We start from the raw sequence: 25,168 nt of genomic DNA, 5'->3' as shown, positions 1-25,168 counted from the left end.
CCCTCTGGTCTTCTTTGGATTCTTTGTGCATAATGTCTAACTAATCTGTCCAATGCTGGTGGTCACACATGCTCAGTAGCTCAGTCTTGTTTTGGAGTGATTCCTGCTATTATCAGCCCACTAAACACTGCCTCTCCTCACCAGCACTGTACACATTAGGTGTATGTTTTGAGGGGAATCAAAAGAACTGTAGGGGTGCCATATCAGGTGTGTAGCACCAATATCTTTTTTTTTTATATATTAAGTAATTTTATTAGCATTTTAATAATACAAACATAAGTCCCCAACACCCACATACCCTCCCCCCACAAACCATCATTATGATGCCCTCCCTCTTCCATAACCTCCACCATTCGGCTACACCATCACAACCGCATGATAATTACAAAGGCACGTGCCCTTTCCCTACAGCATTCCCCACAGAACAATGATAGCAGAACTGCGATCTTATAAAGGAATATACATTTGTTATCAGCCAGAACCTCCCCACATTACATAGCGTAGAAACATTCCATATATCCAGCAAGAAATCGCCCACCACGGAGCCAGATATGTACAGCAAGCAATAGTACCTTCACACTAATCCCAGACGGTATCTCTGAAGTTCCCTGGACGCCAGCCCGGGGGCATCAATCCAAGGAGTCCAGAGCTTTTGAAATTTGGCCATAGCACCCCTCTTCCTATAAACCCCTCGTTCCAAATGAAGTGTAGCACCAATATCTAGCAACAGGGGTATTCAAAGGCTAAAAATAAATAAAAAGTTATGTTTTGCAAGATTTATCACAGTAAATTAACACGCTATTGGGAGACAACCCTTTTAAAGGAAAGGCAATAACCACCCTCAGTCTAAAGCTGGCCATAGACATTAGATTTTGTTGGACTTATGACCATACAAGAATAGGAGAAGCTGAATTTCAAACTGCTTGATTCCCACCATTTCCCTCAAGAACTAGATGTGTAAGCAGTTCACAAGCCTTTTCCATCAGAACTTGCTGGATGTGCTGTTGTTTCTCTTCTATTGTCTTCAATGAATGAAACCGTATTATTATTTTTTTTTAAATGCAGCTATAAACGAGATCCAATTATTTTTCACTTACCTCAATGGTAGATTTCCTCTGTGGATCAGTCTTATCCTCCTCTCCCATCACTTTGTCCTCCTCCTCCACTTTAATCATCCAGCTGTAAGCATTTTTTCGTGCCTGAAATGCCAAGAGATGTAATTTAGTGACCTTAGAAAACTGGGCTATCCCAGAAAGTCACTGTCGAAAAAGATTAAAGGGGTTGTACAAGATAATTACAAATACCGCTGCAGCCAATTACCGTCCTCAGCCCATGACTTTTAGCGCTGCAGTTTGTAAACAAGCAGCAGCAGGAAGACTGGACCGGCAGCAGACAACTGCGCTGGAGAAAGAGGCAAGTAGAACATCATTTTTAATTAAGCCAATTGGGGGCTTATCCAAGATCTCATCACAGAGGCAACAAAAATGTCCCAGTGTGGACCTCAGTCCACGTAAGATGAACAGTCTAATGGCAGAAACGTGACCAGAGAATCAAAAGGTCACCACCATATACAGTACTGCTCATGTATGGAATCTCTTATACACCAATCTCAATATTCTTACAGAGAATCAATGATCACTGCCATATACAGTACTGCTCATGTATGGAATCTCTTATACACTAATCTCAGTATTCTTACAGGGAATCAATGATCACTGCCATATACAGTACTGCTCATGTATGGAACCTCTTATACACTAATCTCAGTATTCTTACAGAGAATCAATGATCACTGCCATATACAGTACTGCTCATGTATGGAATCTCATACACTAATCTCAGCATTCTTACAGAGAATAAATGATCACTGCCATATACAGTACTGCTCATGTATGGAATCTCATACACTAATCTCAGCATTCTTACAGAGAATAAATGATCACTGCCATATACAGTACTGCTCATGTATGGAATCTCTTATACACTAATCTCAGTATCCTTACAGAGAATCAATGATCACTGCCATATACAGTACTGCTCATGTATGGAATCTCTTATACACTAATCTCAGTATTCTTACAGAGAATCAATGATCACTGCCATATACAGTACTGCTCATGTATGGAACCTCTTATACACTAATCTCAGTATTCTTACAGAGAATCAATGATCACTGCCATATACAGTACTGCTCATGTATGGAACCTCTTATACACTAATCTCAGTATTCTTACAGAGAATCAATGATCACTGCCATATACAGTACTGCTCATGTATGGAATCTCATACAATAATCTCAATATTCTTACAGAGAATCAATGATCACTGCCATATACAGTACTGCTCATGTATGGAATCTCTTATACACTAATCTCAGCATTCTTACAGAGAATCAATGATCACTGCCATATACAGTACTGCTCATGTATGGAATCTCTTATACACTAATCTCAGTATTCTTACAGGGAATCAATGATCACCACCATATACAGTACTGCTCATGTATGGAATCTCATACACTTATCTCAGTATCCTTACAAAGAATCAATGATCACTGCCATATACAGTACTGCTCATGAATGGAATCTCTTATACAATAATCTCAATATTCTTACAGAGAATCAATGATCACTGCCATATACAGTACTGCTCATGTATGGAATCTCTTATACACTAATCTCAATATTCTTACAGAGAATCAATATGTATAATATGTGTACTGCAGGGCTGTGTGTGTGTGTATAATGTACGTACTGTAGAGCTGTGTGTGTATAATGTACGTACTGTAGAGCTGTGTGTGTATATAATGTACGTACTGCAGAGCTGTGTGTGTATATAACAGGGATGCTCAACCTGCGGCCCTCCAGCTGTTGTAAAACTACAACTCCCACAATGCCCTTCTGTAGGATGATAGTTGTAGGCTGTCAGGGAATGATGGGAGTTGTAGTTTTGCAACAGCTGGTGGGCCGCAGGTTGAGCATGCCTGGTATATAATGTACATACTGCAGAGCTGTGTGTGTATAATGTACATACTGCAGAGCTGTGTGTGTATATAATGTACATACTGCAGAGCTGTGTGTGTATATAATGTACATACTGCAGAGCTGTGTGTATATAATGTGCGTAGTGCAGAGCTGGGTGTATATAATGTGCGTACTGCAGAGCTGTGTGTATATAATGTGCGTAGTGCAGAGCTGTGTGTGTATAATGTACATACTGCAGAGCTGTGTGTATATAATGTGCGTACTGCAGAGCTGTGTGTGTATAATGTACATACTGCAGAGCTGTGTGTATATAATGTGCGTACTGCAGAGCTGTGTGTGTGTATATAATGTGCGTACTGCAGAGCTGTGTGTGTATATAATGTGCGTACTGCAGAGCTGTGTGTGTATATAATGTGCGTACTGCAGAGCTGTGTGTGTATATAATGTGTGTACTGCAGAGCTGTGTGTGTATATAATGTACATACTGCAGAGCTGTGTGTATATAATGTGCGTACTGCAGAGCTGTGTCAGTATATAAAGTACATACTGCAGAGCTGTGTGTATATATAATGTACATACTGCAGAGCTGTGTGTGTATATACAGGGAGTGCAGAATTATTAGGCAAGTTGTATTTTTGAGGATTAATTTTATTATTGAACAACAACCATGTTCTCAATGAACCGAAAAAACTCATTAATATCAAAGCTGAATATTTTTGGAAGTAGTTTTTAGTTTGTTTTTAGTTTTAGCTATTTTAGGGGGATATCTGTGTGTGCAGGTGACTATTACTGTGCATAATTATTAGGCAACTTAACAAAAAACAAATATATACCCATTTCAATTATTTATTTTTACCAGTGAAACCAATATAACATCTCAACATTCACAAATATACATTTCTGACATTCAAAAACAAAACAAAAACAAATCAGTGACCAATATAGCCACCTTTCTTTGCAAGGACACTCAAAAGCCTGCCATCCATGGATTCTGTCAGTGTTTTGATCTGTTCACCATCAACATTGCGTGCAGCAGCAACCACAGCCTCCCAGACACTGTTCAGAGAGGTATACTGTTTTCCCTCCTTATAAATCTCACATTTGATGATGGACCACAGGTTCTCAATGGGGTTCAGATCAGGTGAACAAGGAGGCCATGTCATTAGATTTTCTTCTTTTATACCCTTTCTTGCCAGCCACGCTGTGGAGTACTTGGACGCGTGTGATGGAGCATTGTCCTGCATGAAAATCATGTTTTTCTTGAAGGATGCAGACTTCTTCCTGTACCACTGCTTGAAGAAGGTGTCTTCCAGAAACTGGCAGTAGGACTGGGAGTTGAGCTTGACTCCATCCTCAACCAGAAAAGGCCCCACAAGCTCATCTTTGATGATACCAGCCCAAACCAGTACTCCACCTCCACCTTGCTGGCGTCTGAGTCGGACTGGAGCTCTCTGCCCTTTACCAATCCAGCCACGGGCCCATCCATCTGGCCCATCAAGACTCACTCTCATTTCATCAGTCCATAAAACCTTAGAAAAATCAGTCTTGAGATATTTCTTGGCCCAGTCTTGACGTTTCAGCTTGTGTGTCTTGTTCAGTGGTAGTCGTCTTTCAGCCTTTCTTACCTTGGCCATGTCTCTGGGTATTGCACACCTTGTGCTTTTGGGCACTCCAGTGATGTTGCAGCTCTGAAATATGGCCAAACTGGTGGCAAGTGGCATCTTGGCAGCTGCACGCTTGACTTTTCTCAGTTCATGGGCAGTTATTTTGCGCCTTGGTTTTTCCACACGCTTCTTGCGACCCTGTTGACTATTTTGAATGAAACGCTTGATTGTTCGATGATCACGCTTCAGAAGCTTTGCAATTTTAAGAGTGCTGCATCCCTCTGCAAGATATCTCACTATTTTTGACTTTTCTGGGCCTGTCAAGTCCTTCTTTTGACCCATTTTGCCAAAGGAAAGGAAGTTACCTAATAATTATGCACACCTGATATAGGGTGTTGATGTCATTAGACCACACCCCTTCTCATTACAGAGATGCACATCACCTAATATGCTTAATTGGTAGTAGGCTTTCGAGCCTATACAGCTTGGAGTAAGACAACATGCATAAAGAGGATGATGTGGTCAAAATACTCATTTGCCTAATAATTCTGCACGTAGTGTAATGTACGTACTGCAGAGCTGTGTGTGTATATAATGTACGTACTGCAGAGCTGTGTGTGTATATAATGTACATACTGCAGAGCTGTGTGTGTATATAATGTATGTACTGCAGAGCTGTGTGTGTATATAATGTACGTACTGCAGAGCTCTGTGTGTATATAATGTACGTACTGCAGAGCTGTGTGTGTATATAATGTACATACTGCAGAGCTGTGTGTGTATATAAAGTACATACTGCAGAGCTGTCTGTGTATATAATGTACATACTGCAGAGCTGTGTGTATATAATGTACATACTGCAGAGCTGTGTGTGTATATAAAGTACATACTGCAGAGCTGTGTGTGTATATAATGTACGTACTGCAGAGCTGTGTGTGTATATAATGTACGTACTGCAGAGCTGTGTGTATATAATGTACGTACTGCAGAGCTGTGTGTGTATATAATGTACGTACTGCATAGCTCTGTGTGTATATAATGTACATACTGCAGAGCTCTGTGTGTATATAATGTACATACTGCAGAGCTGTGTGTGTGTATATAATGTGCGTACTGCAGAGCTGTGTGTGTATATAATGTACATACTGCAGAGCTGTATGTGTATATAATGTGCGTACTGCAGAGCTGTGTGTGTATATAATGTGCGTACTGCAGAGCTGTGTGTGTATATAATGTGCGTACTGCAGAGCTGTATGTGTATATAATGTGCGTACTGCAGAGCTGTGTGTGTATAATGTACGTACTGTATAGCTGTGTGTATATAATGTGCGTACTGCAGAGCTGTGTGTGTATATAATGTGCGTACTGCAGAGCTGTGTGTGTGTATATAATGTGCGTACTGCAGAGCTGTGTGTGTGTATATAATGTGCGTACTGCAGAGCTGTGTGTGTGTATATAATGTGCATACTGCAGAGCTGTGTGTGTGTATATAATGTGCGTACTGCAGAGCTGTATGTGTATATAATGTGCGTACTGCAGAGCTGTGTGTGTATATAATGTGCGTACTGCAGAGCTGTGTGTGTATATAATGTACATACTGCAGAGCTGTGTGTATATAATGTGCGTACTGCAGAGCTGTGTGTGTGTATATAATGTGCATACTGCAGAGCTGTGTGTGTATTTGTACAATGTCATGATCAAAGACAGAAAAAAAGAAATACCTAAAAAATAATCATGCATGGCAGGACACACATTTAAGGAGGTGACCACATGGGCCCTTGCTGTTTGTTTTAAATGGTAAGCAGATGACACACTAAGGTTAACAGGAGCTGGCCAAAACTACTGACCCCCTCCAAGCTACAGTAGATCCCAAAGTTAGTGACCTTGGTTTGCAACTTAATAAATGCCATATCCAGGCGCAAGTGGCGTTTCCACTTTCTGAAAATGTACAACGTATTCCTGATGACTGAAATCTAAGCCCGCTACGAGTTGGCACACATTTCAATTCAGGCACATGGACGGCTGAAGGATGCGCTTCTCCAAAATTAAACACATCCTCTGGTGGTGCAGATGTAATGGAATGGGAAGAGAGCGCGGAAAAGGGAGGTGTAAAGGGTTACACAGCCTGATGGTGACATCCAATGAAAGTAGGCAATGGAGATGTCCATTAGACTACCATGATGTCACAGAGGAGGCTGGGGCTCCCTCTCTGGGCCCCGTCAATCAGCCCCGGCAGAGAGTCACTGCTACAGAGGTTGTTGAGAAAACTCCATTTGAGAATTGGGCTACTTTCACACCAGTGTTTTCAATACCGCTATTGAGATCCGTCATAGGATCTCAATAGCGAAAGGAAACGCTTCCGTTTTTGTCCCCATTCATTGTCAAAGGGGACAAAACTAAACTGAACGAAATAGAGTCGCCAGAATGCATTCCGTTCCGTTTGGTTGCGTCCCCATCGCGGACAGAATAACGCTGCAAGCAGCATTTTTCTTTCCGTGATGTGATGCGGAGCAAGATGGGTCCGTCCTGACACACAATGTAAGTCAATGGGGACGGATCCGTTTTCTCTGACACAATAGAAAACTGATCCGTCCCCCATTGACTTTCAGTGGTGTTCATGACGGATCCGTGATGGCTATAGAAGACATAATACAACCGGATCCGTGCATGATGGATGCAGACGGATGTATTGTTGTTTTTAACGGCAGCGTTTTTGCAGATCCATGACGGATCCACAAAAAACGCTAGTGTGAAAGTAGCCTTAGCAGGCAGTATATCATAGCATGGAAGAGGTTAACATGCAGCTCGACCCCCGGACTGCCCATTAACATGCACACTCACTAAGATCGGCCTCGCATGCATGTTTATTTCATATGGGGGTACGACACCTGCCAGACTGCCTGGATGCACCACCCTTGCTGGGGCATGCTGAATTCCATAGACAGACTTTGGGGGAGACAGCTGGACCTCCTGCTATTGCGTTACCAGACGGAAGATATACTCACATTTGTCAGTTTCTCAGGCCTCATAGAGATCTGCAGCTCCTTAAACAGGGCAGATATTTCTTCCATAAAATCCTCATCAGCTAGAGAAAAAAGAAATATGACAGAAGAATTCAGGTTTGATCCTGACACATCAGACCAACAAGTATCACCGATGGCACTTCACACTTGGAACTTAACCATACGTAGCTTCAGGGGCCAACAACTGGAGGAAGGTGAAGTGGTTTATCACGGCCGAGTATGTCTGATCCTCTCACAATAACATACCAGGTCCGTATACCCTATGGACACAGTGGTCCCCGCCACTATGAAGGATAGGGTGCCGTTAGGTAAGAACAGACCCTGCTCTGGTGGACATGGCCACACTAAGCTTCATGTCTGGCCTAAAGTGGCTTCCTCAGGTGATGAATTTGAATTGTAAAAGAATCTGGCGACTAGCTGATCACCGGGCCGACTTACCTGTAAATACAGGTTACCTCCACAAGTTGTCTTCTACAAAATATAGCCATAGTAGATAGGTCTGTGGAACCCCAAAAAGTAGAATTTTCCATTTCAGGGGATCATCAATCATAATAAATCTTCTGCTGTGCCCTGAATGAATCATGGCCAGTACAGTGGGTCATGGGCCGGGACAGTGGGTCAGAAGGTACTTAATGGTCATTTTAAAGGGATTGTCCAGGGCTTGAAAAAAAAAATGGCAGCTTTTTTTCCCTCCTCAAAATAAACAGCACCACAGCTGTCCACAGGTTGGTTGTGGTATTACAGCTCTGCCCCACTGACTTCAGTGGATCTGAGCAGCTATACAAGACACAACCTATAGACCGGCGTGGTGCTGTTTTGGAAGAAAGCATTTGTCACAGCTTGGGATTGGAGCTTCCTTGATATCTTCTAGGGATTATCAATGTATCTTTGCCTTATGCATATATACTTTTTGCTTACTCCTATGCTTTTGATACCTTGCTCCTTCACCCCATGCTAAATGATTGCCTTGTTGCCACTGCCTGCTATTACTACTTCTGTCCACCAGGTGTTCCCTTAGGCTTTTCTACTCTCTATAGCAGTGATGTCGAACCTTTTAGAGGCCGAGTGCCCAAACTGCAACCCAAAACCCACTTATTTATCGTAAAGTGCCAACACGGCAATTTAACCTGAATACTATAGTTCAATATAGTATATATTCCATGTACTTTATCATGTAGCCATAATAGCCTGCCTACATTCAGTGCGCTGCCTGTGCGGTTCATAGAGCGCCCTGCGCTGAGGAATGGCAGGAAAAGTCTAAGGCATATTGGTACACCATAGACTTTTTTCACAGTGCGGGTGCCCACAGAGAGGGCTCTGAGCGCCGCCTCTGGCACCCGTGCCATAGGTTCGCCATCACTGCTCTATAGTGTACTATAGATGTAACTGTGGACCCCCACTGTTTTGCCAATAAATTGGGCACAAGAACCAGTTTACAGCTACTTTCTGTGAGTACCCAGCTGGTAACATGATAATTTAAGCTCATAAAAATCTGAATACTAAAGTGAATTTCCCTTTTGCAAATGTATGAGCTAAAGAAATAAAAGTATAGAAGTAAATAAAAGGCTTAAAGGGGTTTTCCGTGAACAATACCTATCCTCGATCCTGATCACGAGAACAAGGGTCCTGTGCCCCCCTGTCTGAATGAAGTGGCAGTTGTATATGTCCATGGGACTGCCAGACAGAGCAGCGTGCAGTGCAGTCCCACAGCATTCAATGGCTACCAGTCCATTCAAATGGGAGGCCAACGGACCACCATTCTTGTGAACTGTAGGGTTCTAATGGTCGGGCCCACTCTGATCAGCCTCTTACCCTGTTCATAGGAAAACCCCTTTAGTGCGGAAAACATACAATCACAAAGGCAGATTTATGAGAACTGTCTTTGTTGCCTACATCAACCAATCACAGCACAGCTTTCACTATTTATCGTGCTCTTGAACAATGAAATCTGCACTGTGATTGGTTCCTTTGGGTAGAAAAGAGAGTTTTTCTTTTAGACAGTTTCATAAATGGATGGTGCTCTGTGATAGTCTCAGAGAATGGTACATTTCCTTCTTTTTGGTAGAGAGGACATCTCCCACGAGCTGCTATCAAATGGTGAAATTTCAGCGTGGACGTTCATAGCATGTAAAAATAAAAATCCTTTTCCCCCTGATATAACTACAAGCTGATGCATTTTCTTACACACTGAGAGTCATGCAAGAGGCGGATGAGGAGGAAAATAAAAGCAAGACCTGGCCAAATCCAACTGTGTAGCTGCCTGCTTTGATCTAATAATAAGTCCCAGCTACAGAAGCCTCACACAGTCCGTTCACTGCGCTATGCCGCCAGATAAATCCCCCAACCCGGCCCAGTATGTCTGATCCTGGCAGGCAGCCGGCAGATTGTGCCTACTAGACCCTGGAGAACTGATTTCCTAGATGTCTCTGACGTAGGAAGGGAATTCAACACCAGCAAGACGTCAAAAGGGCAGGTCATTCACAAATAAGATTTTCTCACAAGTGATTTTGTTTTCCATAAGAAATATATGTTTCTTCTCTTGACAGAGTTTACCTTTTGGTATGCAAGGAAGTTTTAAAAATGCATTCTCATATAATGCATTTATGGCATCTACACAGGATAAGCCAGAAATGCCAGATGAGTAAGGACTGGGACTTTCACCTTTCATCAGGAGAATAGGGGGACCACTGGTTGCACTGGCTTCAAAGGAGTGGAAGACGCATTTTTTGCATACAAGTCTCTTAAATGAAGTCTTGGAGGTTCTATGGAAAACCACTTTTCAAGGCAAGTTTGGGTGGTCGGCTCAAAGAGGTTTCAGTGGATAACATTTAGAGGATTATAACGATGACCCCATACCTTTCTCCACCTCTTCATCATCATCAAACTCTTCCATCGAGAACACTTCCTTTAAGGACTCCAGCTCTTGCTTAAGATCTGCCAGCTCATCTCCAGATAGCGACCCAACAATAGACTTCACCTGAGCATGAATTTAGGAACATAAATCAAGCTCTTCCATAGGTGTCTCAGAAGATCATTTTCAAGTCCACAAAGACTTAAAGGGGTTGTTCGAGTTATGAAAAAAATATATATAGCACTGAAAATCTGATGGACAGCAAAATATAACTAAGCTAAGCAAGTTTTATGCAAAAAAATATATCTATTTCCTAATTTCCCTGGTTCTCTTCTGGCCCTTTGTTTACTTGCAATAAAAACAACCTCTGCCCCTCCCCCTGCACTGCTAAGGGAGTGAATACAAGAGCTGCCCTGAGTGACATGTCTGCCTGCTGAGAGAATCAGCAGCATGCTGTATGTGTAGGACTACAAGTCCCAGCTGTATAATGACACTGCTAAGGGAGTGAATACAAGAGCTGCCCTGAGTGACATGTCTGCCTGCTGGGAGAATCAGCAGCATGCTGTATGTGTAGGACTACAAGTCCCAGCTGTATAATGACACTGCTAAGGGAGTGAATACAAGAGCTGCCCTGAGTGACATGTCTGCCTGCTGGGAGAATCAGCAGCATGCTGTATGTGTAGGACTACAAGTCCCAGCTGTATAATGACACTGCTAAGGGAGTGAATACAAGAGCTGCCCTGAGTGACATGTCTGCCTGCTGGGAGACTCTGCAGCATGTTGTATGTGTAGGACTACAAGTCCCAGCTGTATAATGACACTGCTAAGGGAGTGAATACAAGTGCTGCCCTGAGTGACATGTCTGCCTGCTGGGAGAATCAGCAGCATGCTGTATGTGTAGAACTACAAGTCCCAGAAGTATAATGACACTGCTAAGGGAGTGAATACAAGAGCTGCCCTGAGTGACATGTCTGCCTGCTGGGAGAATCAGCAGCATGCTGTATGTGTAGAGCTACAAGTCCCAGAAGTATAATGACACTGCTAAGGGAGTGAATACAAGAGTTGCCCTGAGTGACATGTCTGCCTGCTGGGAAAATCAGCAGCATGCTGTATGTGTAGGACTACAAGTCCCAGCTGTATAATGACACTGCTAAGGGAGTGGATACAAGAGCTGCCCTGAGTGACATGTCTGCCTGCTGGGAGACTCAGCAGCATGCTGTATGTGTAGGACTACAAGTCCCAGCTGTATAATGACACTGCTAAGGGAGTGAATACAAGTACTGCCCTGAGTGACATGTCTGCCTGCTGAGAGAATCAGCAGCATGCTGTATGTGTAGGACTACAAGTCCCAGCTGTATAATGACACTGCTAAGGGAGTGAATACAAGAGCTGCCCTGAGTGACATGTCTGCCTGCTGGGAGAATCAGCAGCATGCTGTATGTGTAGGACTACAAGTCCCAGCTGTATAATGACACTGCTAAGGGAGTGAATACAAGAGCTGCCCTGAGTGACATGTCTGCCTGCTGGGAGAATCAGCAGCATGCTGTATGTGTAGGACTACAAGTCCCAGCTGTATAATGACACTGCTAAGGGAGTGAATACAAGAGCTGCCCTGAGTGACATGTCTGACTGCTGGGAGAATCAGCAGCATGCTGTATGTGTAGGACTACAAGTCCCAGCTGTATAATGACACTGCTAAGGGAGTGAATACAAGAGCTGCCCTGAGTGACATGTCTGCCTGCTGGGAGAATCAGCAGCATGCTGTATGTGTAGGACTACAAGTCCCAGCTGTATAATGACACTGCTAAGGGAGTGAATACAAGAGCTGCCCTGAGTGACATGTCTGCCTGCTGGGAGACTCTGCAGCATGTTGTATGTGTAGGACTACAAGTCCCAGCTGTATAATGACACTGCTAAGGGAGTGAATACAAGTGCTGCCCTGAGTGACATGTCTGCCTGCTGGGAGAATCAGCAGCATGCTGTATGTGTAGAACTACAAGTCCCAGAAGTATAATGACACTGCTAAGGGAGTGAATACAAGAGCTGCCCTGAGTGACATGTCTGCCTGCTGGGAGAATCAGCAGCATGCTGTATGTGTAGAGCTACAAGTCCCAGAAGTATAATGACACTGCTAAGGGAGTGAATACAAGAGTTGCCCTGAGTGACATGTCTGCCTGCTGGGAAAATCAGCAGCATGCTGTATGTGTAGGACTACAAGTCCCAGCTGTATAATGACACTGCTAAGGGAGTGGATACAAGAGCTGCCCTGAGTGACATGTCTGCCTGCTGGGAGACTCAGCAGCATGCTGTATGTGTAGGACTACAAGTCCCAGCTGTATAATGACACTGCTAAGGGAGTGAATACAAGTACTGCCCTGAGTGACATGTCTGCCTGCTGAGAGAATCAGCAGCATGCTGTATGTGTAGGACTACAAGTCCCAGCTGTATAATGACACTGCTAAGGGAGTGAATACAAGAGCTGCCCTGAGTGACATGTCTGCCTGCTGGGAGAATCAGCAGCATGCTGTATGTGTAGGACTACAAGTCCCAGCTGTATAATGACACTGCTAAGGGAGTGAATACAAGAGCTGCCCTGAGTGACATGTCTGCCTGCTGGGAGAATCAGCAGCATGCTGTATGTGTAGGACTACAAGTCCCAGCTGTATAATGACACTGCTAAGGGAGTGAATACAAGAGCTGCCCTGAGTGACATGTCTGCCTGCTGGGAGACTCTGCAGCATGTTGTATGTGTAGAACTACAAGTCCCAGCTGTATAATGACACTGCTAAGGGAGTAAATACAAGAGCTGCCCTGAGTGACATGTCTGCCTGCTGGGAGAATCAGCAACATGTTGTATGTGTAGAACTACAAGTCCCAGCTGTATAATGACACTGCTAAGGGAGTGAATACAAGAGCTGCCCTGAGTGACATGTCTGCCTGCTAGGAGACTCTACAGCATGTTGTATGTGTAGGACTACAAGTCCCAGCTGTATAATGACACTGCTAAGGGAGTGAATACAAGAGCTGCCCTGAGTGACATGTCTGCCTGCTGGGAGACTCTGCAGCATGTTGTATGTGTAGGACTACAAGTCCCAGCTGTATAATGACACTGCTAAGGGAGTGAATACAAGTGCTGCCCTGAGTGACATGTCTGCCTGCTGGGAGAATCAGCAGCATGCTGTATGTGTAGAACTACAAGTCCCAGAAGTATAATGACACTGCTAAGGGAGTGAATACAAGAGCTGCCCTGAGTGACATGTCTGCCTGCTGGGAGAATAAGCAGCATGCTGTATGTGTAGAACTACAAGTCCCAGAAGTATAATGACACTGCTAAGGGAGTGAATACAAGAGTTGCCCTGAGTGACATGTCTGCCTGCTGGGAAAATCAGCAGCATGCTGTATGTGTAGGACTACAAGTCCCAGCTGTATAATGACACTGCTAAGGGAGTGGATACAAGAGCTGCCCTGAGTGACATGTCTGCCTGCTGGGAGACTCTACAGCATGTTGTTTGTGTAGAACTACAAGTCCCAGCTGTATAATGACACTGCTAAGGGAGTGAATACAAGAGCTGCCCTGAGTGACATGTCTGCCTGCTGGGAGAATCAGCAGCATGTTGTATGTGTAGAACTACAAGTCCCAGCTGTATAATGACACTGCTAAGGGAGTGAATACAAGAGTTGCCCTGAGTGACATGTCTGCCTGCTGGGAGAATCAGCAGCATGCTGTATGTGTAGGACTACAAGTCCCAGCTGTATAATGACACTGCTAAGGGAGTGAATACAAGAGCTGCCCTGAGTGATATGTCTGCCTGCTGGGAGACTCTGCAGCATGTTGTTTGTGTAGAACTACAAGTCCCAGCTGTATAATGACACTGCTAAGGGAGTGAATACAAGAGCTGCCCTGAGTGACATGTCTGCCTGCTGGGAGACTCTACAGCATGTTGTTTGTGTAGAACTACAAGTCCCAGCTGTATAATGACACTGCTAAGGGAGTGAATACAAGAGCTGCCCTGAGTGACATGTCTGCCTGCTGGGAGAATCAGCAGCATGCTGTATGTGTAGGACTACAAGTCCCAGATGTATAATGACACTGCTAAGGGAGTGCCTACAAGAGCTGCCCTGAGTGACATGTCTGCCTGCTGGCAGACTCTGCAGCATGCTGTATGTGTAGGACTACAAGTCCCAGCTGTATAATGACACTGCTAAGGGAGTGAATACAAGAGCTGCCCTGAGTGACATGTCTGCCTGCTGGGAGACTCTGCAGCATGTTGTATGTGTAGGACTACAAGTCCCAGCTGTATAATGACACTGCTAAGGGAGTGAATACAAGAGCTGCCCTGAGTGACATGTCTGCCTGCTGGGAGACTCTGCAGCATGTTGTATGTGTAGAACTACAAGTCCCAGATGTATAATGACACTGCTAAGGGAGTGAATACAAGAGTTGCCCTGAGTGACATGTCTGCCTGCTGGGAGACTCTGCAGCATGTTGTATGTGTAGGACTACAAGTCCCAGCTGTATAATGACACTGCTAAGGGAGTGAATACAAGAGCTGCCCTGAGTGATATGTCTGCCTGCTGGGAGACTCTGCAGCATGTTGTATGTGTAGGACTACAAGTCCCAGCTGTATAATGACACTGCTAAGGGAGTGAATACAAGAGCTGCCCTGAGTGACATGTCTGCCTGCTGGGAAAATCAGCAGCATGCTGTATGTGTAGGACTACAAGTCCCAGCTGTATAATGACACTGCTAAGGGAGTGAATACAAGAGCTGCCCTGAGTGACATGTCTGCCTGCTGGGAGACTCAGCAGCATGCTGTATGTGTAGGACTACAAGTCCCAGCTGTATAATGACACTGCTAAGGGAGTGAATACAAGAGCTGCCCTGAGTGACATGTCTGCCTGCTGGGAGACTCTACAGCATGTTGTTTGTGTAGAACTACAAGTCCCAGCTGTATAATGACACTGCTAAGGGAGTGAATACAAGAGCTGCCCTGAGTGACATGTCTGCCTGCTGGGAGAATCAGCAGCATGTTGTATGTGTAGAACTACAAGTCCCAGCTGTATAATGACACTGCTAAGGGAGTGAATACAAGAGTTGCCCTGAGTGACATGTCTGCCTGCTGGGAGAATCAGCAACATGCTGTATGTGTAGGACTACAAGTCCCAGCTGTATAATGACACTGCTAAGGGAGTGAATACAAGAGCTGCCCTGAGTGACATGTCTGCCTGCTGGGAGACTCAGCAGCATGCTGTATGTGTAGGACTACAAGTCCCAGCTGTATAATGACACTGCTAAGGGAGTGAATACAAGAGCTGCCCTGAGTGACATGTCTGCCTGCTGGGAGACTCTACAGCATGTTGTTTGTGTAGAACTACAAGTCCCAGCTGTATAATGACACTGCTAAGGGAGTGAATACAAGAGCTGCCCTGAGTGACATGTCTGCCTGCTGGGAGAATCAGCAGCATGTTCTATGTGTAGGACTACAAGTACCAGCTGTATAATGACACTGCTAAGGGAGTGAATACAAGAGCTGCCCTGAGTGACATGTCTGCCTGCTGGGAGAATCAGCAGCATGCTGTATGTGTAGGACTACAAGTCCCAGCTGTATAATGACACTGCTAAGGGAGTGAATACAAGAGCTGCCCTGAGTGACATGTCTGACTGCTGGGAGAATCAGCAGCATGCTGTATGTGTAGGACTACAAGTCCCAGATGTATAATGACACTGCTAAGGGAGTGGCTACAAGAGCTGCCCTGAGTGACATGTCTGCCTGCTGGGAGACTCTGCAGCATGCTGTATGTGTAGGACTACAAGTCCCAGCTGTATAATGACACTGCTAAGGGAGTGAATACAAGAGCTGCCCTGAGTGATATGTCTGCCTGCTGGGAGACTCTGCAGCATGTTGTATGTGTAGGACTACAAGTCCCAGCTGTATAATGACACTGCTAAGGGAGTGAATACAAGTGCTGCCCTGAGTGACATGTCTGCCTGCTGGGAGAATCAGCAGCATGTTGTATGTGTAGAACTACAAGTCCCAGCTGTATAATGACACTGCTAAGGGAGTGAATACAAGTACTGCCCTGAGTGACATGTCTGCCTGCTGGGAGACTGTGCAGCATGTTGTATGTGTAGGACTACAAGTCCCAGCTGTATAATGACACTGCTAAGGGAGTGAATACAAGAGCTGCCCTGAGTGACATGTCTGCCTGCTGGGAGAATCAGCAGCATGCTGTATGTGTAGGACTACAAGTCCCAGCTGTATAATGACACTGCTAAGGGAGTGAATACAAGAGCTGCCCTGAGTGACATGTCTGCCTGCTGGGAGAATCAGCAGCATGCTGTATGTGTAGGACTACAAGTCCCAGCTGTATAATGACACTGCTAAGGGAGTGAATAAGAGCTGCCCTGAGTGACATGTCTGCCTGCTGGGAGACTCAGCAGCATGCTGTATGTGTAGAACTACAAGTCCCAGCTGTATAATGACACTGCTAAGGGAGTGAATACAAGAGCTGCCCTGAGTGACATGTCTGCCTGCTGGGAGAATCAGCAGCATGTTGTATGTGTAGGACTACAAGTCCCAGCTGTATAATGACACTGCTAAGAGAGTGAATACAAGTGCTGCCCTGAGTGACATGTCTGCCTGCTGGGAGACTCTACAGCATGCTGTATGTGTAGGACTACAAGTCCCAGATGTATAATGACACTGCTAAGGGAGTGAATACAAGAGCTGCCCTGAGTGACATGTCTGCCTGCTGGGAGACTCAGCAGCATGTTGTATGTGTAGAACTACAAGTCCCAGATGTATAATGACACTGCTAAGGGAGTGAATACAAGAGCTGCCCTGAGAGACATGTCTGCCTGCTGGGAGACTCTGCAGCATGTTGTATGTGTAGGACTACAAGTCCCAGCTGTATAATGACACTGCTAAGGGAGTGAATACAAGAGCTGCCCTGAGTGACATGTCTGCCTCCTGGGAGAATCAGCAGCATGTTGAATGTGTAGGACTACAAGTCCCAGCTGTATAATGACACTGCTAATACACACAGAATCTTCCCCCTACCTTCTTGTGCAATGCTCTCTCTAGTCTGTCAGCTCCTGTGCCCAGAATTGTCACTGCTGCAGCTACCCAGCCTGTGCAGCTGAAGGGGTTAAGAATCCTAGGAGAGAGCAGACAGCCCGGCAGTGAAGGGGGGGCGTGGCCAGCACAGTGACATCTCGTTTACAGGCTTGTAAACAAACTTTATCAGAGCAGGGAGAGAAGCTGACATCACAGGTCATGTGACCCTCAGCGAAATTGTAAAGTTGTTATATTTGCCTAGTTAGGAACATAGAAAGAACAAAAAAATAACTCGGACAACCCCTTTAATAAAACCACCCATACACATTAGATACACTTTGGCCCATACTCTTAATTTCAGTAGGATATGCTAACAGTCTGACGTAATTTGGCAACCAGACTGTCCACAAATGATGCAATGAAGTCCAACATGCCTCAAGCTTGTTCACCATTTAACATCTGATCTAAACATGCACACTCATGAAAGAACCGGGCTATTTTATGTGCATGGTTAACTTTCTGTAGGGTCTGCTAACAGACCTCAGTCATTTGGACATTTTTTAGTAATCTTATGATGGCGTATTCTCAGGATAGGCCAGCAATATCAGATTAGCAGTCGTCCCACACCCGCACTCTCACTGATTAGCTGTTCAGGACTATTTCTAGTGCTGGAAGTAGATGCCGGAACTACATTGCTCCATCCGTTGTGTAGTGGACAGAGCTGGTTAATGCAATGCTGATCCCATTAAAGTGTAAGGGTGCAACGCTGCAGTATCCAGCTCTGTCCACTATAATGGATGGAGATTTATAGTTCCGATGCGTACTTCTGGTGCCAGAGCTACTGTTAATCGGGGAGCAGGGATGTGAGGTGTCAGACCTCCACTGATCTGATATTGATGGCCTATCCTGAGGATAGGCCATCAGTATAAAGATACTGTGAAGAGCCATTTGGGCTCACATGTAACTTCCACTGTATGTGATGTGTTCACTACAGGTAGATCAGCCATGAAAAGAGACAGCAGGGATGTTACAACTATACCTTTCCTTCGCTCTCTTTGGACAGCATCTCTAATGCTTCAAGGTGAGCGAGACCCTGATACTCATCAAATAACAGACCATAGTGTGCTCTTCGCTCCGTCTCTGTGGTGACATCACTGCTGACGCGCTGTTCCTCTTTTTCCTTTGCTTCTCGTAAAACCTGTGAAACGTGAAAAAAAAGTAACACCTGATCATCAAGAACCTGTAAAACTGAGGTGCACTCATTTCTAGATCAGCCATAACACTAAAACTACTACTTGCAACAATGACACTTTGAAGGGGTACAATAAATTAGAAAGCAAGTGAACAGTCAGTTCTTGGTCCATGTGTTGGATGCTGAAAAATGAACAAGCGTACGGATCTGAGCAATTATGACAAGAGTCCAATAGTGATGGCTAGACCACTGGCTCAGAGCATTTCCAAAATACCAGGTCTTTCTAAGAGGTTCTTAGTATATAGTGGTTAGTACTCACCAGAAGTCCAAGGAGCCATCCATATACACTTAAAGAGAGTGTACTGAGATAGGGGAGAAGTATCGGATCAGTGTGGGACAATCGATCAGACAGTGCTTGGTTATCAATGGCAGTCACATACAGAATGATTAGAGTGCTCAAGCTTGATCGCTGCTCCATTCGTTAGTAGGACTCAGGAAGCCTATTCTCATGATTGGTGGAGCTCCCAGAGGTCAGACCCCTACTGCTGAGATGCTAATCTAGGATAGTTTATATATTGTGTGAGAAGGGTATCGTTTGGGAGAACCGATATCTGCCATTGAAACAGTTAAACTGTGTGTGGTAAGCCTTGGGTGTGTCTCTGGGGACCAAAAGGTTAACCTAGACACAGGATCAGCAGGGTTGACAGCCTGTTTTGTCTATGTTAGCCATACCTAAGATAGACAGATTGTAAAATACGTACTGGGACCTGCTCATACTGGAGTGAGTGAGGTTGGCAGTGGGATGCTCACTCCACCCGGGCTTCCATAGCCCACAGCTGCGGGTCACATGGGTCGTTAGGGCCTAATTTAAAGCTCAGTGTAGAGCTGAGCAGTGTGGCCATACCTGGAGAAGCTGACTGATGGACTACAGAAGGTATTGCATGTGCCACCCAATACTTGCCATTTGTACCTGCGGGCGGGGTAGCTGGTCCCACGTATGTTGTATTAGGTACTTGCTCAGCCGAGCAGTGTATTGTTTGTTTTAAGCCTATTTGTTAGGGCTATGCTTATGTTTAAATATATAAGTGTGAAATAAAACCCCTCAAATCGGACTTTATCCTGTCTGTGTCCCTGCTTCCTGCACAGCTACCAAGTGTCTACCAGAGCGACCCCCCACAATTGGTACAAACCCTTTAAGGATGTTCATGAGGACAGAAGGCTAGTCCAACACCACAGAAGAGATACTGCAGCACAAATTACTGAAGATGTTAATGCGAGGACGTAAACAGCAATGCATGTGGGGTTCCTTGTTGCAACCTTATACCAGTGGACCTGGTCACCAGTCTGAATCATATATACAGGCTCTGTTAAGGACTGCTTACATTGGCCGAGCATCAGACAGATCATCGCTAACAAGGTTTCGCAGGAACGCTCGTTAGCGACTTGGGTAATCGCATCTTTCATGCGGTCACCTAAATCATTGTTTGCCGGCAGCAGATTGTGCCATCTAAGCATGAAAGCTGATTCTTTATGGGAATGAGCGGTGGCATAAGTGATTGCTCCTCCTCATACTGTGGAGGAGATCACTGCATGCAAATTGAGCAGTCTCCTTCACTGACGAGCCGGCGATTGTCCTGACAATCATCTGCTAAATTGTCCAGTGTAAAAGGGGGCTTTAGAATCATTCCTAGTGGGGCCTGGTCTGAGGAATCACAATTTCGTTTACATCATGTAGATAGGTGGGTGAGCCTACACCCCTTAGCTGGGAAAGAGATGTACCATGGGAAGAAGGTAAGCCCACCAAGGCTTATTTGCTGGGAAACCAGCAGCGTACAAATAAGAGAATCATAGGTAAAGGTGAGCTCAGAGCTAAAGAGCAATCAATGTATGTAATGTTAGTCAGCGCATGTAAATAGACTATAAAGATGGCCATGCACTAGGCCGTTAGAGAGTTTTCTGTTGACCACTGGCACCTTTTCATACAACAGACAAGCATAACAGATGTTAAAAAGTGGCAGAGATTTTTGGACATGTTAATCTGTTGTGTTGTCAGTATGGGCGTACAGACTGGCATCTAGTTAATGGAAGCCCAGGCCTGAGATCATGGCAGAAAGAGGGCTGTGATTTGTCATTTTCACTTATGGCATTGCTTTCCAAGAGGACAACCTGCCCGACTATCAACGGAAATCTGTACATAAAACAGTCCTCTGAAATCCACAATGTACAACCAGTTTTACAGGCAATGTAACCAAAAGTACAAGATAAGTGAAGGCATTTATAAAAGCACTTTGCTATGAAAAGTGTAAAATGTGCTGTGGGCGTGAAAAAAAAAGAAGAGTGGAACGTGATCTCAGGAAAACAAAAAGCCGTAGGTTGAGTGCCAATTTGAATAAAGAAGAAATGAAGGCAATAAAAACATTGCAAGAAATGAATGCAATTACTATTAGGCCAGCAGATGAGGGGGGGGGGGGGGGGGGGGGGCTGTAGTTATACTGAACACGGAGGCCTATTTAAGGGAGTGTTTCAGACAATTAAAAGAGGAAAACACTTATCAAAAATTGAAAGGGGATCCGACGGATACATATTATAAGACACTAAAGGAATATTGCAATACAGGGATAGAAGCAGGTTTTCTCTCTAACCAGGAAGCTAGGTTCATTTTGGAGACAGAAAAAAGAATTCCGATGTTCTATTGCATCCCCAAAATGCATAAAAGACATATAGTCGCCCCCAGGGCGTTCGATTGTTTCGGGGATAGAGTCTATATCTTGTAATTTATCAAAATATATAGACCAGTGGTTGCAACCCTATGTGAAACGGATGCCATCTTATATTCGGGACACCACAGATATTATAAAATGCCTGGAAACAATTAAATGGGAAGACAAGTGGATTCTGGGGACTCTAGACGTCGGATCACTGTACACAGTGATTGATCACTCTATGGACAACTATGGACAGGCGCTCTATGGACAACTGTCGGGGAACACCAGTCTGCCGATTGAGCAGTTGGAATTTTTATTAGGTGGAGTGAAATACATACTTGCCCACAATTATTTTTCGTTTGAGCATGAATTTTATGTTCAGCGCACCGGTACCGCCATGGGCACCAGATTCGCCCCCAGCTATGCCAATTTATTTTTGGCCCAGTGGGAAGTGGAAGTCATATTGCCAAGGCTGGGGGCGAGTCTGGTGCTATGGCGAGATATATCGATGATATTTTGTTTATATGGCGAGACACACCTGAATCTTTGGATTTGTTTCTAAGGAATATTAATATCAATGAGAGGAACTTAGTATTCAGCCCTAACATAAGCAAAGTAAGAGTGGAGTTTCTTGATTTGGAAATATATGTCTGCATGGGGACAAACTATGTTGCAACACGTACTTCAAACCAGTAACTAAAAACTGTTTTATCAGGTTTTCAAGCTGTCATCTCCCAGGTTGGCTCACTAATGTCCCTACCAGTCAATTTCGGAGATTGAAACGGAATTGTACTGAAGAAAGCAAATTTGAGGATGAAGCTGCCTGTTTGAGACAACAATTACTAGAAAGGCACTATCCAGTGCAGGTAATAGACAGTTCACTAGAAAATGTGAAAAAAATGGAAAGGAAGGATTTTTTCTCTGTCAGTACCCCCCAACAACAAGATGAAACCTTGAGAATGGTTCTTCCATTTAATTCCCAATATAGGACAATGGAAAGGATTATACGGAGACATTGGGGTCACCTACTAAATGATAAACTTATAGGTCCCCTTTTGAGTGAGACCCCAAAGATTACGTACACAAGAGCAGGAAACTTGGCGGGAAAAGTAGCCCCAACTGTGAAAAGGAAAAAGGAGTCTCAGAGTAAAGAAAACTGGTTGGCGGTTAGTGTTTTTTTTAGATGTGGCAGATGTGCCAATTGTAGAATTACTACATTCTCTAGGAAGACCACTAAGGTGGAGTCAACGGTCAACTCCTTTAGTCTTGAGATACAGGAATGTTTGACATGTGATTCCACGGATGTTATCTACATGCTGGAATGCAGTTGCAGAAAGCAATATATAAGGAGAACAAAAAGAACCCTCAAAAAGAGGGTAGCGGAACACATCTCAAACATCAAGAAGGGGCTGGACACTCATTCAGTGTCGAGACATTTTAAGTTAATACATGATTGTGACCCCACTGGTCTAAGATTTACGGTGATTGAGAAGGTTAAAAAGCTCTGGAGAGGGGGGAACCATATAGCGCACATGTCCAGACAGGAATCGCAAAGGATTTTTGAATATGACACGATGGTACCGAGGGGCTTGAACGCTGAAATGGAGGTCTTTGGTTTCCAGTGAGGAATGGGAGGGTTGCCCGGTGGTGATGGGACATCGGTGTCTGGTCATCTATCGACACCCCGATTTCCCCTCCCTGTCGGACAACTCTCCCTTTTACAACTCTCCCTTTTACATCACATTTTTATATCATTTTTATATCATCCTCATTTTCTTCTGGGGACGTGCAGTTTGGACTATATTTGGGGTCCATATGTCGACATGTTGGTTGAATATTGATATGTCCTTTCAGTGTCTACAGGATGGTTACCTACATGGGGCAGCATGAATCCATCCATATACGGCACCCAGATGGATAAAGGAATAAATCGCACAAGAAACGCAGGTTTACACCTATGCGTTTTTGATGCGTTTTTTTGGCAGGTTACTAGATGACCTTGTGTTTTTCTCCAGATCCTTGTTTTAGGGAATATATACAGTATTGTATGTTTTTATATATATCTTTTTATACAATTTTATATATGTTTGATTATTTATGTTTTAAATATATACACATATGTTTTATTTTATTTATGGTAGGCACTGATATTTCTTGTACAAGATGATGGTAGTAGGATGGGCTAATTCTGTGTTAGGGAATTTGATATGAAGAAGGAATATGACCCTGGTCCACTCCGGTGTTTAGTGAATGCACGATAATGTGAAGGATTATGGGAGTAGTTGTCCCGTATATAAAAGAGTGAGGATATGCTCACTCAGTTGGCCACTGAGGAAGAGGTACAGCACCTCGAAACGCGTCTGGCGTGAGGAGTGAGCGTTGCACTGAATACCTGCAATAAATAAAGAAGATAGAGGAAGCTTTGTCGGATTCATAGCAAGCGGTCGCCGATTGGTGACGTCATCCCAGCTTCACCCGGTCTCCCAAGCAACCAGGTCACGTGGGACACCACGCCGAGGTCTAGCACACCACGTGGGACGCCGCTGGTGTGCGGCTGCCTGGAATCAGCGCTGCATCAGAGGCAGTGAAGATGGGTAAGACCCAGCTCCTGGGGATCATCTATTGTGGCATTGTGAATGCACTAAGTGACTTTTGGCAGTGTTATCAACTGTGAGTGTTGCCGCCTATATCAATTGGACTTTGACTGAGAACGATCAGAAGTTATTGGCATTTAGTGCTATGCAGCCCTCATCATTACACCTATACAGGTGCTGCACGTCCATTGATCTACATTTGGTTGCGGTATACTGACATACGTGCCACATTTGAGTGATATATAGCCGGCACATATGCACCACCTTTCTATCAATTAGTAAGGGTCTCAGCCGACATACTTGCTACAGGAATCACCCTGGGACGGGTGTACTGATACACGGGACTCACTCCTATATATTATATTATATATATATATATATATATATATATATATATATATATATTAGTCATATACAGGGGCGGACTGAGAACCCTCAGGGCCCCAGGGCAAAATAAATCAAGGGCCCCCCTTACAGGCCCCACCCATGTTCTGCTGCAAGCCCCACCCTTGTCCCGCCTCCATGCCCCACCTCCAGCCACACCCTACACAATCTTTAATAAGATTTCAAAGTTAAAGTGACACAAAAGGCACCCAGACCCCTTCAGCTCATTGAAGTGGTCTGGGTACAGTGTCCCTTTTGCAAATCGAGCTGCAATGTTCTAGAGAAACTGCATTGTTTACGTTCCAGCAATAAGTCAGCCTCTAGTCGCTGGCAGCCACCTGAGGGCTTCCTGGAGTAAAACAGACCTTTGGTCTGGTATCTGACGCTGGACGTCCTCACACTCTGCATGATGACCTCCAGGGTCAGATTTTTCCCCATAGGAAAGCATTGATTCAATGTCAGTCACTTCGGTGCGCAATCCCATCCTGCGGCGCATGATCCCACGAGACCCGTGACCTACAGCGGCGGGTCTTGCGGGATCACGCGCTGCAGGACGGGATTGCGCACTGAAGTGACTGAACTCATTCCCGCGCAGCCCACAAGTAGCGGAACAATTACAAGAGGGGTGGGGAATAGCCAAATTAAAAAATATTTTGAACCAAAAGGTGTTATGGGGGCTCTGTGGATGGCACTGTTATGGGGGCTCTGTGGATGGCACAGTTGTGGGGGCTCTGTGGATGGCACAGTTGTGGGGGCTCTGTGGATGGCACTGT

At 44.6% G+C, this 25,168-nt stretch overlaps 1 protein-coding gene across 1 annotated transcript in view; it reads right to left on the bottom strand.

Annotated features, from left to right (window-relative positions):
• The window catches only part of FAM114A2 (family with sequence similarity 114 member A2), a 58,486-nt gene that overhangs the window by 12,631 nt on the left and 20,687 nt on the right, over window positions 1–25,168 (bottom strand). The window contains exons 7-10 of the mRNA XM_040440171.1: window positions 18,560–18,718; window positions 10,468–10,588; window positions 7,594–7,673; window positions 1,098–1,199 (exon numbers count right to left, since the gene is read on the bottom strand). Of these exons, the coding sequence (XP_040296105.1) occupies window positions 1,098–1,199; window positions 7,594–7,673; window positions 10,468–10,588; window positions 18,560–18,718 (462 nt within the window). The remainder of the gene's footprint in view (window positions 1–1,097; window positions 1,200–7,593; window positions 7,674–10,467; window positions 10,589–18,559; window positions 18,719–25,168) is intronic.

Source organism: Bufo bufo, chromosome 1 (assembly GCF_905171765.1).
Source record: "Bufo bufo chromosome 1, aBufBuf1.1, whole genome shotgun sequence".
Classification (NCBI taxonomy): domain Eukaryota; kingdom Metazoa; phylum Chordata; class Amphibia; order Anura; family Bufonidae; genus Bufo; species Bufo bufo.
Note: the sequence above shows the minus strand (reverse complement) of the source record. Positions and strands in the feature narration are given on the sequence as shown.